Source organism: Manacus candei, unplaced genomic scaffold (assembly GCF_025592945.1).
Source record: "Manacus candei isolate 608988 ecotype Guabito, Panama unplaced genomic scaffold, ASM2559294v1 h1tg000025l, whole genome shotgun sequence".
Classification (NCBI taxonomy): Eukaryota; Metazoa; Chordata; class Aves; order Passeriformes; family Pipridae; genus Manacus; species Manacus candei.
In genome coordinates this window covers 3,503,412-3,518,291 of record NW_026138073.1, presented here as the reverse complement: position 1 = coordinate 3,518,291, position 14,880 = coordinate 3,503,412, and the positions used below count along the sequence as shown (strand labels likewise).

Sequence of the window (14,880 nt, the reverse complement as noted above, 5' to 3'; positions counted from 1 at the left end):
CATATTCATCCAATCAATCAAACACATGTATAATATTTACTAGTTTTCAGCTCAAATTCGTGCTCAGCCCAAAAGGACTATTCACATGCTCGATGTGTATGAGCTTTTATTCACCCAAGGAAGACACAGGGCCCCTGGTACAGCTTTAGCTGACCCTGCTGTGAGCAGGGGCTGGACCAGCTGCTCTCCAAAGGTCCTCTCCAACCTCAGCCACTCCGTGATCCTCTGAAACATCCAGAGGTTTTACTCTACTCGTTAAACTTCCAGGACTGAGCACTTGTGGCTCATGTCTTTGAAATTAAACTGGATCCTGAGCCAGGCTCCATCACCAAAGCAGTTCCTTGCTTTTCAGCACTGCACGTTTTTGGTGCTTCTGAGTTGTGTGGACGATGGCAAAGAAAAGAAACAATAAATGTAAACACTACCAGATAAAATTCACCACACTGAAGAGACCAGACATGGCTCTTCATATGTCATCTAATCTCTGTTCCAAAAGGATTAATTTTGTGCTGCTGTTAAATGGAGCATATAATTAAGCTGTGGATGCCACACTGGGGTTATGGATGATAACTGTGACAGTGTAAAAGGGTATATGGGACCAGTCTGCTGCAGGGAGGCTATTCCTGAGATCCACAGGTCAAGTCCTACAACAGAGGCTGTATAAATTATGTATAATTTTTTTTTAAAAAAAGGTTATTTTAATACCAGGCTTTATTAGACTACGAAAAAGAGACCTGCACCAACAAAAGATATTGTTTTCCATACTCTGACTCTTTTCCACCTGCTTCTTGTAACTGAGGTACATTTAATGCATAATTTAAGTCGCAGATAAGACACTTGTATCATTTGAACTATTTGGGACTAGGACTCATCTGGCCTGTTACAGAAGGGAAGTCTCTTGGCACAGTACACAGGGATGGGATGTTTGTCTCCACTGAGTGCTCTACCCACACAGCCCATCTCTATCACTCCTCCTGCACCCCTAACAAACCCTCAACTTTCCAGTTTTGATGTAACATTTCCCCCCCATCTTTAAAACTCAAATTCCCCTTTCAGAGGGAAATTCACTTTAGAGAAACAAGACTTTACCAACAGAAACTTTTTTAAAGATGTTACACCATTACGTGAAAGCCAACATAATACAAATTTACTTTGGATACTAAAATGCATATGAAAAGCAAAACACTATTTTAATTTAAAAGCCCCAGTGGTGAAGCAAAATTTTTCAGCTGCTGTTATTGTCAGACCAGTACCATTTGTATTTATGAGAGTCTAAAAACTTTACAAGTCCTGTAGTTGCACTTTGTAGTAGAACATAAAATTGTCCAGTTATATTGTTTTTAAATTTAACAAAACATGCACAAAGTAAAGCAATAGTCAACAACGTTGGAATTAATTTCCTAACCCTGATAAGTTGTCGGTTCTCAGTGTTTAAAACCCAGAACTGCAGTCAATTGTGAATGGTTTCCAATTTTTCAAAATGTAAAGAATTAATTAATTAGGCAAAGGAAAAAGCCTTATGTCTGAAGGAGAATATGAATCTAAAGCAATTATTGCTATAGAATTTGCTGTAGTAAATTTGATGAACTTCTAATTGAGCACTCTCATTTTCCATGTTTTCCTGTTTAATGACTCACCATAAACTCACATTCAGCAATTTTAAATAAACAAACAAACAACCCCCCCATACCGAAATATATCTGTTTACTAACAAGCAGTAAGACCTTAATTGCCATTAAAACTACAACTACCAGTAACTAAAAGTGACTCTGTGTTCCATTTCTCTTGCTCTGAAGACAAATCCCTTCACCAGAACGAACCAGGGCTGAGCTGCAGGCTCAGGATTTGGGATCCCCAGGCAGATTTGGTCATTCTCCCACATTTGGCATTTTTCACACTTGCTGAACAAATTCAATTTTTAATTCCAAATGAAGAGTTATGCAAATGTGACTCAAGTGCCTTTTGAAAGGGGATGGTCTGAGCTTGCTCTTTTTGTCAGTTAATTTGCACTTACTTCATGCATGTCTTTAACCCAATTGGCATGGAAATGTACCACATATGTACTAAATTAAGGATGATTGTGCCTGATTGCCCAATTATGATATAAAATGTGTGAAAATAGTTGATAGGACATTCTGTGTGTTTTCTCTAAAAAGACTCATCGCTGTTCAAAAATCTAAAAATAAAATCCAGCAGTTAATCATAATGGTTTGGCTTGAAATTTGGAAAACTGAACAGGAGATGATTTAAAATGCAAGGAATTGTACCACATGTGAAAAGATTAAATTGTCCCATTGTTATATGCTCAACGAGCATCCCTTAAAAAAAGCATTTGTTTGGAGTCTGACACGTTTCTCTCTGATTAGCTGCAGAGAAGGAAACAGCTATTTTTCACTTGTTTGAAAGAGTAATACCTAAAAAACAAAATATGGATTTTTTAAGTGGTTTCTATTTTTCTTTATCACCAGTGTCACAGCCATGGTGCCACACAAGGCTTGGAACAACCTTCCACCACAGTGTTGGGAGAAGGGAACAATCTCTTTTTGCTTTGCACAGGGCAGGGGAGGCACCCACTGATAGCTGGTTTACACAGATAATTAGCAAGGATTGGTTTAGCAGAAAATGGTAAACACAGCTGAGGGATAATGGAGGGAATTCATGAGCTCTGGGATCAGCAATACAGGAGTCAATGGAGTGAGTCCCTTGCTTCATGTGAGATTTGACTGGAAATTATCACAGCAGTTTGCATTTCCTTCCAGTCCTGTTTCTTGTGGTCTCAAACAAGTCAACCAAAGAGAAAGAACTCCTACAGGCAGGGCATATTCTAAATAATCTGTGACTTTCACTGTATTTTAAAGCATTGCATCAGTAGGATTTTTCTCCCCCTTTTTCCATCCCTATAGTTGTGAAAAATCTGATGCAAGAGACTGACCTGGAAAGCATTTTCCTCGTAATCACTTCTCCTTTTACTCAAGAGCAATTTCCTGTTTCACTGCAGTTCCAACACAAACATGAACATTATTTAACTTCTCTTCAAGAACTGGGGGTGCTACATCCCAGCTCCCAACGGCAGAGCCTGGGCTTCCACCCCCAGGAGATGTTTCCCCATGGTAGGGATGTCAAAGGGTCTCTCTAGGGTACAAGTGTCAGGAGAGAGCAGCATGTGAGAGCAACAGGAGAGGAAAATGGAGAATGGGGCTGTCAGGAGAAAGTGCTGAAGGGTGGAAGTGCCAAAGCACAGCAGCAAAGTCACACATGAAACAAATGTAGAAAGCTGAGCAGCTCCAGGAAGCACGGGCAGGTCTGTGCAGGTGTGGGACCCACCACTGCAAGAGTCTCCAAATGAGACCAATGCCCACAACAGGCTCTTAACCCCCCTGCTCAAATAATTCCTAAGCAGTTTGTGTGAAACTGGAATGACTGCAGCCATCCTGCAGGAACCCTTAAGGACAAAATCCTACAGTTAAACTGTTCCCCCCCAAATTCAGTGTGAGCAGGGCAGGGCTGCGTGAGGGGTCCCTGAGTACCTGGGACACCCCAGCAGCACTTGTATTCTGGGCTGGGCTAAAGATTTGCACTGGTCAGAGGCAGCTCCTTCACAAATATAAACATACCTTTCAAGAAAAGTGGTATTCCTCCTAATTCCAGCAGTGGCAGTTCTTTTCCTGATTTGTGCACAGTCGTCATGGCCTTTATCTTGAAAGCACTGAAGGTTTTACAGGACACATTTCATGTGCCCTAAAGACTGACACAGGTTGTTTTAAAGCAGACTGTGTCAGCAAGGAAAGCAAGAGCAGAGGCAAATGCAGGTAAAGGACTGTGTGCAGCAGAGAAGGGGCTCTACACCATAATCCCATTAAGAAGTGTTACACATAAGGGATCTATTCCTGGGTTTAAGAGAGCTTTTTCTGATGATTTAATTACCTCTTTTTCATTCAGCACGCCCCTGAGAACAATATTCTGAGCTTCCACAGATTCAGAATGCCCACATTACACGTAGGGTCAACAGGCTGTGGGCTTCTATTAAAAGGAATGGCTAAGGAGGGGCAGAAATTTGAGGGGAACTCACGCAGGACCTTTTCAAAGTTCCAGCATGAAATGTGCTCATAACCTGAGCTCTGCAGTCTACTGATCAGTGAAGAGGCAGAAACCATAGGTCATTAATACTAAAAACACTATTTCTTTGTTTGCAACACTTATATTTTTGTTCCATGCGATTTTTTTTCTTTTTTTGTTCGTGGGAAGAAAAATATTACAGTCTTTAGTGTAAAAATCCTGTTGTACCTCTTTGGTTTGTACTCTGGCTTATCCCTCTGCTTCCCACCTCCCTGCCACAGCTCAGACTGCAGTGCTGGTATGAAATCAGGGAAATAAATTTATGAGAGGAAAAAAATGCAGCGATAACCAAGGCCAACTGTTTTCATTTGTATTTTCCTCTTAAGGTTATTATTATTATTCTCTTTTGACCGAGCTGTGGGATCTATGTTTTAGCACAGGCACGATGATGCTTTGTAAGACACCATTAACAGATAGGGACAAAGGGCTTGGAAAGTTTTCTGTGAGCATAAACTCCAAAAAGAGCTGACTCTGCTGGAGCTGCACTCACTGCCCTGTCGTGTTCACTCTCCACAAATACTCTCATGTGCTTGCGTGTCCTGGCAGGAACTTGAACAGCCAATTTTAAGTCACTGTCTGAAAATGTTTTCTTCTAGAAAATTAATTCCTAAGCGTATGTAGCTGCACAGTAAATCTTGTTTGCAGAGCTGAACTTTTCCATTCATGACAATGAGAAAGTTCTGTTTAATCTATTTGCTTGTCAGAGTCCAGCTAGCGCTGGCACTAAGTGTCCTGCCAGTAGCTATAGGTTTAGGTTTATCCCCCTAAAGCTGACATAATTTTAAAAAGTTCCTACCAGCAAATCAGAAGTTTAAGGCTTTGTTCAGTTAATAATTTTATTTAGTGATTCTTTGTGGAAGTTTCCTGTGAGCTGCCTGTGAGTGGTGATAAGTGAATGGGGCACACAGGGTGGGACGAGTGTGTACTGACAGTGCAGCCAGAGCAGCAACACACTGAGCCCTTTCAGCCCACAGACTCAGTCTGGTGGAAAAACTAGACCCATCACGCACCAGCAGACCACAAGGAATGTTTCTTCTTTTATTCATTCACTCAATTTTAGAGCCATCCTTGCCTCAGGAGCAGATGGATGTGTCACTGGCAGGTAAAGGTACACCACGCTCCCGTCAGAGTGTCCTGTCTTGCCATTCCTCTGTGGCTGATGGACTTGCTCTGTGCTGATCCCACTTGTCAGAGGCTACACTGCTAACACAGCTACCAAATTAATTTTGCTGAAAGCCACCTAACCTCCTCCTGCGAGCCCAAAGTGGCTCTGCCAAAACAGCTCCCTCGCTGCAGAGTGAAAAATGGAAAAATGGCAGCAAATGGCAAGTTCTGTTTGCACATCCACAGTGGAAGATTCCCTAAAACGTTTCATTGTTCTTCTGTGTAATCTGTGAAGAAATCCACGTCCTGGAAAAGCAGCCTGTAATTTGTAGCACATGAGTGTGCTTTGGGGAAAATCAATCAAATGCACTAAGACGTGTTCTCAACTCCTAAACTAATGATCCTTCCTGTGAGCAGCATGAAACACCGGGCGAGTCCCAGATGGCATAAATCCTCCAGGTTTCAGCAAAGTTGTGACAGTTTATACTACCTCAACAGTACCCTAATTGTGCTTAAAAACTTTTTAAGGTGGTGAGCAGCCCGTGTTTCAAAAGCCTCCTTCTTTCCAAGCAGTCCTGGAGCTAAACAAACAAGTTTACTAGTTAGTGAGAAGAGAATGCCATGTTTAATTTATAATCTTTCAGAGCTGATGTGCTTAAAAATAAAAACTCTGAAAATCTAATTTTGTCTTAAGAAATGCCAAGCAGCTGTGTAGAGGCATTCATGGCTGGGACCTGAACCAACTTCTGGTAAGAGAGGAAATTAGGACCATTTTGTTACCCTGACAAAAATGAAATCTCTGAGAACAGTAATTCCTTTGCAGAAAAATCAATAGTTTCAGCATGTTTTTAACGTGGCAATTTGCTATGGAACATCTGAAACAATACCTCAGTAAATCACTAGTCCTGCATGAAATCAGCTGCTTGCTTTGAATGCTGAAGTGCATGAAAAATGTGTGGTCAAAGCAGAGGAAATCTCCCAGAATCACAACTTCCTCACCCCTAAAGTAACTGTGAATGATCTGAAAACAGGTACACGTAAGAAGCTTTGGTTCTTTGGTTTACATAGAGAAGTTACAAAAAGATCCAAGTCTTTAACCCTAATCTGAAAAGAACTTCTAGAATTTATTTTCCTCTATGCCTCAGATTACCTGTTAACAGAGTGAGGATATTATTAAACAGTGAGGGGAAATTATTAAGCAATTAATAGCTATAACATGATCTTCATAGTCCTATGTAAGCACTAAATATCATTATTTAACAGATTCTGTAAAGCAAAATACAAGGAAAAAGGCTATTTCTCTGTATTTGTTACACAGTGCTCTGATGACTGAGTAGCACAGACCATGGAACATTCATCTTGATGTGCATCATTTAGCAATAGAAACATATACTTCACAGTGGCATTACTTATTTCAGTGACACAGAAAGGGCCAAAAAACTGCTTTCACAGACAATTCTAGTCAGTTCTTAAACATGATTAACTTTGTATTTAACCTTCTAAAAATGTAGAACAAGAAATCCAAATTACATAAGGAAAATGTTAGAAAACTTATCTCTGAAATGATTCCAAGTTTATCTCTCTATCAATTTGTCAAGGGATGGAATTTGCAAGCAAACATCAACAAAACAATACATTTGCTATCAGCTATGAGCAGTACCATATATGTGTCTGTATTTTACACTGCCTAATCCCTGCTCACTAATTAGAAATGTTGTGGCAGTTCTGAAAATGAGAAATGACACTCTCATTTGATATGTGCTCCAAAACACATCCACCAGAAGATCTGCAGCAAAGAAACATTTTCCAAAAGGAAATCAAATGATTCATGTTTTATTTCATTGTAAATTCTCTGTGATGGATGCTGGAATTAATTTGGGAGATGTTATGCTCAGCAGCTTATATTGGAATAGGAATTCTTTGTGAAAGAGTCTATTTAAAATCATGCCGATGACACACAAAACCTTAATATTGAATGAACACGGCAAAGAAGTTCTAGATAGTTAAATTCAGTCCTAAAAATTTAAGTTATCATCTTTTTTTACCGTTTTTTAAGCTTTTGAAAGCAAATGTGACTCACTAGGATGCTCTATGCTGTGCCAAGTTCCAAGTCCTCCAGCTGTGTCCTGCTAGTTACAGCTACATCTGTAAATGATTTTTCAGCCAAACTGCCAAATCAAAACTTTGGCAGTGTGAAAGTTATTAAAAAAAAAATGCCTCTAGAAGGCCACTCTCCCTGGACATTACCTAGTGTTCAGCTACACAGCTGACATGGTATTTGAGTTAGCTAAGATAATTAGACATGAGTATGATATAGCTTGCTGAGATGCCTTGATGCAGGAGGCATCTCCTTTTTCCTTAATCCAAACTAAGGTTAGACATAGTGTGCTAAATATAAATTGCAGAGAATGCAGAGAACACAGGATGAAAGAGCTTTTTTCAGGAGCTGATCTCCACACTATGTGTATTTTGAGGGCTCCGTGTGAGAGCACTCCAGTCTAGTGCTGTGAACTGAATGCCTGTAGTGGTTGGGGTGCATTAAATCAATTAATTTTATCAAAAAAGGAATCCAATTAGCACACTTGGGGACTGCTCCACAATGGGAGTCAAACCGCATTAGCCGGGCACTGCTCAGAGACTTCCTTCGACAGGACATTCCTGATCCAAACCGAGATGCTGATGTGGAGGCACCCAAAGCCAACTCTTGGGAAACAATGTGCTCAATTTTCGTCAGCCTTTTGTATATATTTAGAGGTGAGAAGAGTGAATATGACAATGAGTTTGAGGTCAGCACAACGAGAGTTGTCAACACACATCAACTCATGTCAACACACGGGTTCTTGCTACCCTTGGCGTGTTATTAATGCAACAAACTGCTCTAATGTCTTTATTCTGGGCTTTTCTCTTATGTGGAAATGTAACTTGAACTGTGGAAAAGACCTTGCACAAACACTGCTCCCACAGGCCTGGCTCTGCTCAGGGAGGGGACACAGCCAAGAGGCACAGCAGGAAAGCTCACCCAGCCTGTCCTCTCCCATCTCCCTCTCAGTCTTTAGTTTGCTTCCAGCAGAGCTGGATTTAGGTCCTTAACCTGGCCAGCACTAGTGCTGCCAAATGCTAAACTCAGGGGGCAACTGGAGAAGTAAGGAGAGAATAAAAAAAGGAGACTGGGCTCTGAGCAACCTGGTCTGGTGGAAGGGGACCCTGCCCGTGGCAGGGGGTTGGAATGAGATGAACTTTAAGGTCTCTTCCAACCCAAACCATCATATGGTTCTGTGAAAAGATAAAAAGCAGTAAGGAGGGAGCAACTGTGAGCAGATTTTGGTAGGGGGAAAAAAGGTTGGCTGCCCTTGTTCCCTGTGCCATGGGTGACTTCCACAGACAAAAATACCATGAGTGCAACTGCTGATGGAGTTACAGGGTTGGTGCTCCAGGAGACTGAACTGGGCTTGCATGGAGAGACCAGGACATTTCCCAACCTTGGGGTATCTGATCTTACAAAGTTTTGGTTTTCATAGGGTTGTTTGGTTTATGTGACTGAGCACTCCTTCACAAACGGATGTCAGCTTTCCAAATCTGCCGTGGGGAAATTCGGGCTTATGGGAAAATTTTCAGTTCAAACAAAATCACACAGTTCTCACAAAACTGTCCAGACCTTTCTGCAATTATGTTACATCATATATATAGTTTAAGCAACTCTGGATCATTTCACAGCTCAGCTTCTTATCTTTTTATAGTTCTGCTACCGTGGCTCCATTCTTTCCCATATGAAGAAACTTAATTAATATTTTATATCCCTACTAAATTGTGAATACAATTTACCATAACAGTACAGAAAAAGGCATATACACTTTGTCCCCTGCCAACAGAAAATCCTTAACAGCTGTTTATTGCTCATTTGCAAAACATAAGAGCAATGGAATTCCATTACTTAGAGAAACTGGCTGTTCCATGATATCCTTGGCAACAAACACCACACTTATCTTTTTGAACAATAGACTCTCAAAGTTTCTCCAGCCTACAAAAATAAGACAGTGAGGAATACTTTTTCTTAACTGCAAAATGCTAAACAATGGGAACTGACTCACCATCAGCTGCATTTTGTTTCATCGAAACTAACCTTTTTCTCACTATGTCCCCCCAGCAAAGAAATTTGCTCACTGCAAATTGTGAGAAACGTTTCATGCAACCATCTCTTTCACAGGAAGGACTTTTTATTGAGGTCAAGACTCTGGCAAAATGAGAAGAAATTCAGACTGCAATCTGAGTAATGTAAGAACTTACAAGCAACATTAAGGCAGCAACTTTAGGTTTATAATAAACCAGACAGAAATTGCGGGGCAGAATTTTTTCTGACTTTTCAAAACTTGGAAATACTTAGAAAAATAATACCGTGGTTCACACCACAGATATTTCACATATGGTTTTAACTAAATAACTTACAAGTTTCCAATAGCTTAAAAAAGAACTATCTATGGCATACCAGATAGATGCTAGCTCCTCAGAAAGTCAGGACACGCACATACCATCCATAATCTGGTTTCTATATTTAGGTAAGAACTATACCTAAAGCCATGGAGGTCAGCACTGCACCAAGTCAAGCATGTTTTAACAGACATATCTCCTAGACAGTGTTTACCACGGTACATTTCTCCCAAACCCACACCAAATATGCCATTTGAAGGCCTTGCACTATTAAAAGACAGTGTGTCCACATACCTCAATAATCCTGTCATGAATTTGCAGCCCTCCTTCCTTAGCAGCAGGCCCTGTGTCGACTATTTTCGACACAAAAATTCCTTCGCTCGATGAACCATCTTGATTGTCCTTTAAGGATGAAAAGAAAACCACATTATTACCCCAAACCAACTCTGATTTTCCCTCAGCTAAAGCTTGTCCGTGTCACAGCAGCGCCTGTAATTTGAAAGAAATGTTCTTATTGATGTCTTAATATGGAATTACTCTGTGCTAATGAGAACACCTGATACTCCCATTTTGAAAGATTAAACAACCAGGGACGGACTTCCATTAGGTAAATTAGTTGTGTGATAATCATTTTCCTCTGACTTAGGCCAGCTCAGTAGTAATTGTCATTACAATTATTCTCAATGTAAAATCCAGTGAGACACAGCCTGTTTGCACATCAAACATAAGACAACACTGCATTTTTATTTTTAGTTGCACGGCTCCTTCTCTGGAGATTTAAAAATAAACCAAGAAAACAATTTATATCTAACAAGGTATTTTCATACTCCTGTGTATTCTGTCACTGTCTTCTACCAGTGCAGAACAATGTCTCAGAAAATAGAAAAAACTCTAACTGTAAAGATTAACTTTCAAGTGAATTCACTAGGAATAAATCGTAATTAATGTCAGATTTCTGAGCAGTCAAGAAGTAGTTCTAAATACTTTCTAAATTACTAGGACAAGGTATAATCCACTCCTTGATCTAATTAAAGTCATATGCAGCAGCTCCAGCCAACAGGCATCCAGAAAAAATACATTAGTGAGTGTATGGCGTAGGAAACATCTGCTGAAATCATAGAATTCAAAAGTAGGTTGTTTGAGTTACATCCCTTCACCTGCACAGGGGGGCTGCTGAACCTCTGGTGGAAAGCAGAGTAAATAACATGGGGTTTTTTAATGAAAGGGCCTAAAGCTGTGGGCCCTCAACCCATAATCCTCACAGCACTATGTGGTCTGAGAGACACACCACGGGTCTCATCATTTTGGGAGGGACACTGCACCAATATTAGTGCTGCTGGCTGTGATGAGATGCAGGAATAAACACGCTGCGAGAGGAAAGGCAGTGGAGTTCACAGACATCCGACACAAATCCCAGTATGAGATCTGCTCTGAGAGACTCACAAGAGAAGCAAATGCTTGTCAGCAACATTTTTCCTCTAAGTGTTGACCTACATGCTTTTCCCAACTGGAAAGGGCAAACATATTTTAACAATTAACATACCACGCACGGTCGGCCACCAATAATATTAAATCCAAGAGAGCCAGAGTCACGATGGAGGACGAGAGTCAGTGCTTTAGTCTCTTCCCCCTGCAAGGAACAGATAAACACATTCAAAACATTTGTGTGCGTGGGTAAAGTAGGACAGACAATACTTCCACCCAGGTCTGTTGGGTCGGTTTCTTATTTTTTTTACCCCCGTGTAGTTCGGAGAAAAATGTTTGGAATAACTTTGCAGGAGCAAAGTCAGCAGCTCCCAGCCCCTGCTCCAGCCACCCCACCGAGCTCCAGCAGCAGAACCACCCCTAAGATTTATGTGTCTTTTTTATTGAGATCTACAGTGAGACACTTAACAGCAACAGAACAGTTTTATATGTAATACTGGTTCCTGCAACTACTTGACCTAGTCATATGTGATCTGTTATGTAAAATACTCCATGTTTCCAGTAGTCAAACTCTTGCCTTCTCTAATGCTTTTCTAATCTTAGGACTGGATTCTTACGTTGCTTCTCTCTAGTGCTGGGTACATGACATTGTTTTAAACAGTATCAAACACAGTGTTATACAACAGAAATTCTCTAGCGAGTTTGAGAAAACAGAATTAAACAAAACTGCTACAAATTTTGCCAAAGGCCTAGAATGGCAATTGCTACTCATAGCACCTGCCATGCATAATTTTTTTCTCTGGAATTTTAACACTAGCAAAACAGAGATCTTCCATCATTGAAAATCATGATGTTAATCCCCTAAAATACAAAATTCTGCAGTGAACAGTTGTCTGGACAAAAAATGTACAACGAAGATATACCAGATGTACCTGTAGTAGTTGGGTGACTGTGAACATACTCTGTTATCCTGCTCTCTTATTCCAGTTTGTTCCTAACTATGAACTCCTATAAAATGTTCTATATGACGCAGTGATGCTACTTAGGTCTATTAACTTTGATAAAGACAAAAGTAAGTGCATGTACTGTTAAAGACAACTAAGTCTTCACAATGTTCTCTCTTCAGTCTCAATCAAGTGGCTGTTATTTACAGCACAACACTAGAAAATTATTGAACAGACAACAGCAGAGCATTACAAAAAGCCATTTCAACAACAGTACATTTTTTAGAGATCAGAATAGGATTGGCATGTTGTGCATCTAGAGATACAGATTAACTTTTCTACCTCCAAGACCTTTTCCTTTGTTTTATCCACAAGGTGAAAAAGTTATGAACACAAGAAAGGTTGAGGAAGTTATCTTACAAGTCTGGTTTTCATAACCAATTAATGACAAAAATCACAACAGTTGCATTGTAATTCGATGCAGATGGTTTTAGTTTATGCATTTTTCTTCTAACATGTCAATTTGAAGTTGTCAATCAAACATTAATGTCTATTAAACTCATAAAAAATGTCAAAGTAATCCTGGATTACTGAACTACTCCTACAGATTTGGGGATGATAATGAAGCCCAATTCCCTACCAGTGTGAACTGGCAGAGCTCCACTGACCACACACTTCACCACAGGGGAGCTGCACTAATACACTCCACCTGAAAATGTGGTTTACAACTTCTGTGTCCATTTCTGATCATTATCTTCACTGCAGGTTGAATAATAAATAGAGGTGGACATGATACCGAGAAACATGAATAAACTGATTTTATTTGAATTTGCCTGCACTCAGCATCACTGAGAACCAGGTACCCAGAACAGGACAGAAAAATGAAGTAAAAGCTATTTCCCTGCAAGTCTACAGACCCAGACCTCAGACAGGATTTCAAGGAACAAATTTCCAGTCCTGTGAGACCACTTTCAGGGATGAATGATTCAGGATTTGAAAGACAAGAATGTGTTAGCCCCACTGTTTCCTTCTCCTATTATGCTTTTTTAAGAAGGCAAATCAACTAGAACTATCAAGAAACAATTATGGCATTGCTCTCAAGACACTTTCAGTAATTAAAATTGAACGTTTTCATTAAAGCCTCCTTATGTGGCTATGATTTGACACTTTTATACGTGGCTGAATCAGCATGAAAGCAGTCTACTAAATCAGTCAAGTTGCGGGGAAAAAACCCAACTAATAATAGTTTTCTGTACTTCTGACAAAGTACTTCTGCCCACAGGGGCTTTAAAGAAACTTTCCAGCCATTTCTAGTGGATTTGTGCACTGTCTCCATCTTCCCCATGGCAGCAGAGGTGTCACAGAGCACAACCCACTGCAGAGCACTAATCCCACCACCCTCACGGAACCGCCCCGGCACCGGGGAGGGCAGCAGCACTTTGCTTCAACACTTGGTCACTCTTGCAGATTCACATCTCAGGTCTTAACAATTTCTTTAACGACCTTCTTGGCTTCATAAGGAAGCCACGATGCAAATGACTTTTCCAGGCTCTGCCTTTCCCTTCCCCTCCAATGTCTGGCGTTCCAGCGGAGCAATCATTAAACAGTGAGGTAACTGTGGAAATCGGTGGCCGGTGTCCAGCCCTGCCCCGGCAGCTGCTTCGGCAGCAGACCTGATGGTTACTGGCATGTTGTATTCCCACAGCTGAACAGAACTCTTAAATATAATTCTTGAAATTACTGTACTTCCCAGATGAGTAATGTGGAGCTAATAGACTGCTTTTCCCCTTTAGATAGGGGAAGACTAATTTCTTTGGTAGTGCTGTGGCTGAGAAGGTCTGTCTTCATCAGAGGAGGCACTTCAGCTCCTTGTTCTCTGGTGAAACGGCTGCCAGGACCAGCCTGGCACATCCTGCTCAGGGACAGTCTGAGAAAAACACATCATCTTGTTTCAAAGGACTTCATCTGGCTCTTGAGGAATTCAAACCTGTGTTACCACAACCACAGAGGTATTAGAGCAGAGGTCCTAAATGTCAGATCGTATCTGGTTCCTGTCTGGCTGATACATTTAAAGTCAGTCCCTGTCTCTGGTTGTCAGGACAGCGGAAGGGTTTCCACCGTGAGCTGCAGCCAGCACTGCTTCCGATTCCCCCTCACTCCCTCCTTCCCAAAGGACTTTGTCGGCTGTGTAAACAAGGGAATGACCAGATCAGCTTATCAATAGGTGTGCACAGTGGTATGTTTCACCAAGGATTAGGCCTTGTTTGAATAGTATGAGGGTTTTTTTGATTGTTTAGACTTTGATATTACAGGATTGACATCTCTGATAAGAAGAAATACTAAATTTGAGTGAGATACACCACCTTCCCTACCACTCCCTCCTCAAGCTCATTCACAATAAGCCTTACCTCTTCCAAGGAATTCTTACCAAGGAATAAACAGTCACTCTCTGAATAAACCATCAAACTTTTCTTTTGGAATAAACATTTACATCCAGTAAATACACAGTAAACTTAGTGTTCCCTCAGTGATAAGAAATATACATGGACAACAGAACTGGGGTCACCTAACGCACATCTGTCTACTTAAGGGGCTTATAAAATGGTGAGATATTTACAGATGAGTGTGTGTATAAAATATGTATTTTATTTGTCTTCTCTTAATACAGTTATGGTGGTGTTATAGAACTCACTTCCGAAATGGTAGATGAAAACACAGCAAAGCTGTGGTTCATCCAGTCACAAAGTCTATGCTAAGGTGAACCCAGAGCTGGTCTGCCAAAAGATCATGAATTTGGGTCTTTCATGAATGGCCTAATGCCGTATGACTAAGCATTTAAACAGAGCTGTACGTGGGCATTCCTTCT

The 14,880-nt window shown here is 40.7% G+C and overlaps 1 protein-coding gene across 1 annotated transcript in view; it reads right to left on the bottom strand.

The window, feature by feature from the left end:
• Positions 1 to 14,880, bottom strand: part of PDZRN3 (PDZ domain containing ring finger 3) — a 135,923-nt gene that overhangs the window by 117,904 nt on the left and 3,139 nt on the right. The window contains exons 2-3 of the mRNA XM_051788636.1: positions 11,189 to 11,275; positions 9,940 to 10,047 (exon numbers count right to left, since the gene is read on the bottom strand). Coding sequence (XP_051644596.1) covers positions 9,940 to 10,047; positions 11,189 to 11,275 — 195 coding nt within the window. The remainder of the gene's footprint in view (positions 1 to 9,939; positions 10,048 to 11,188; positions 11,276 to 14,880) is intronic.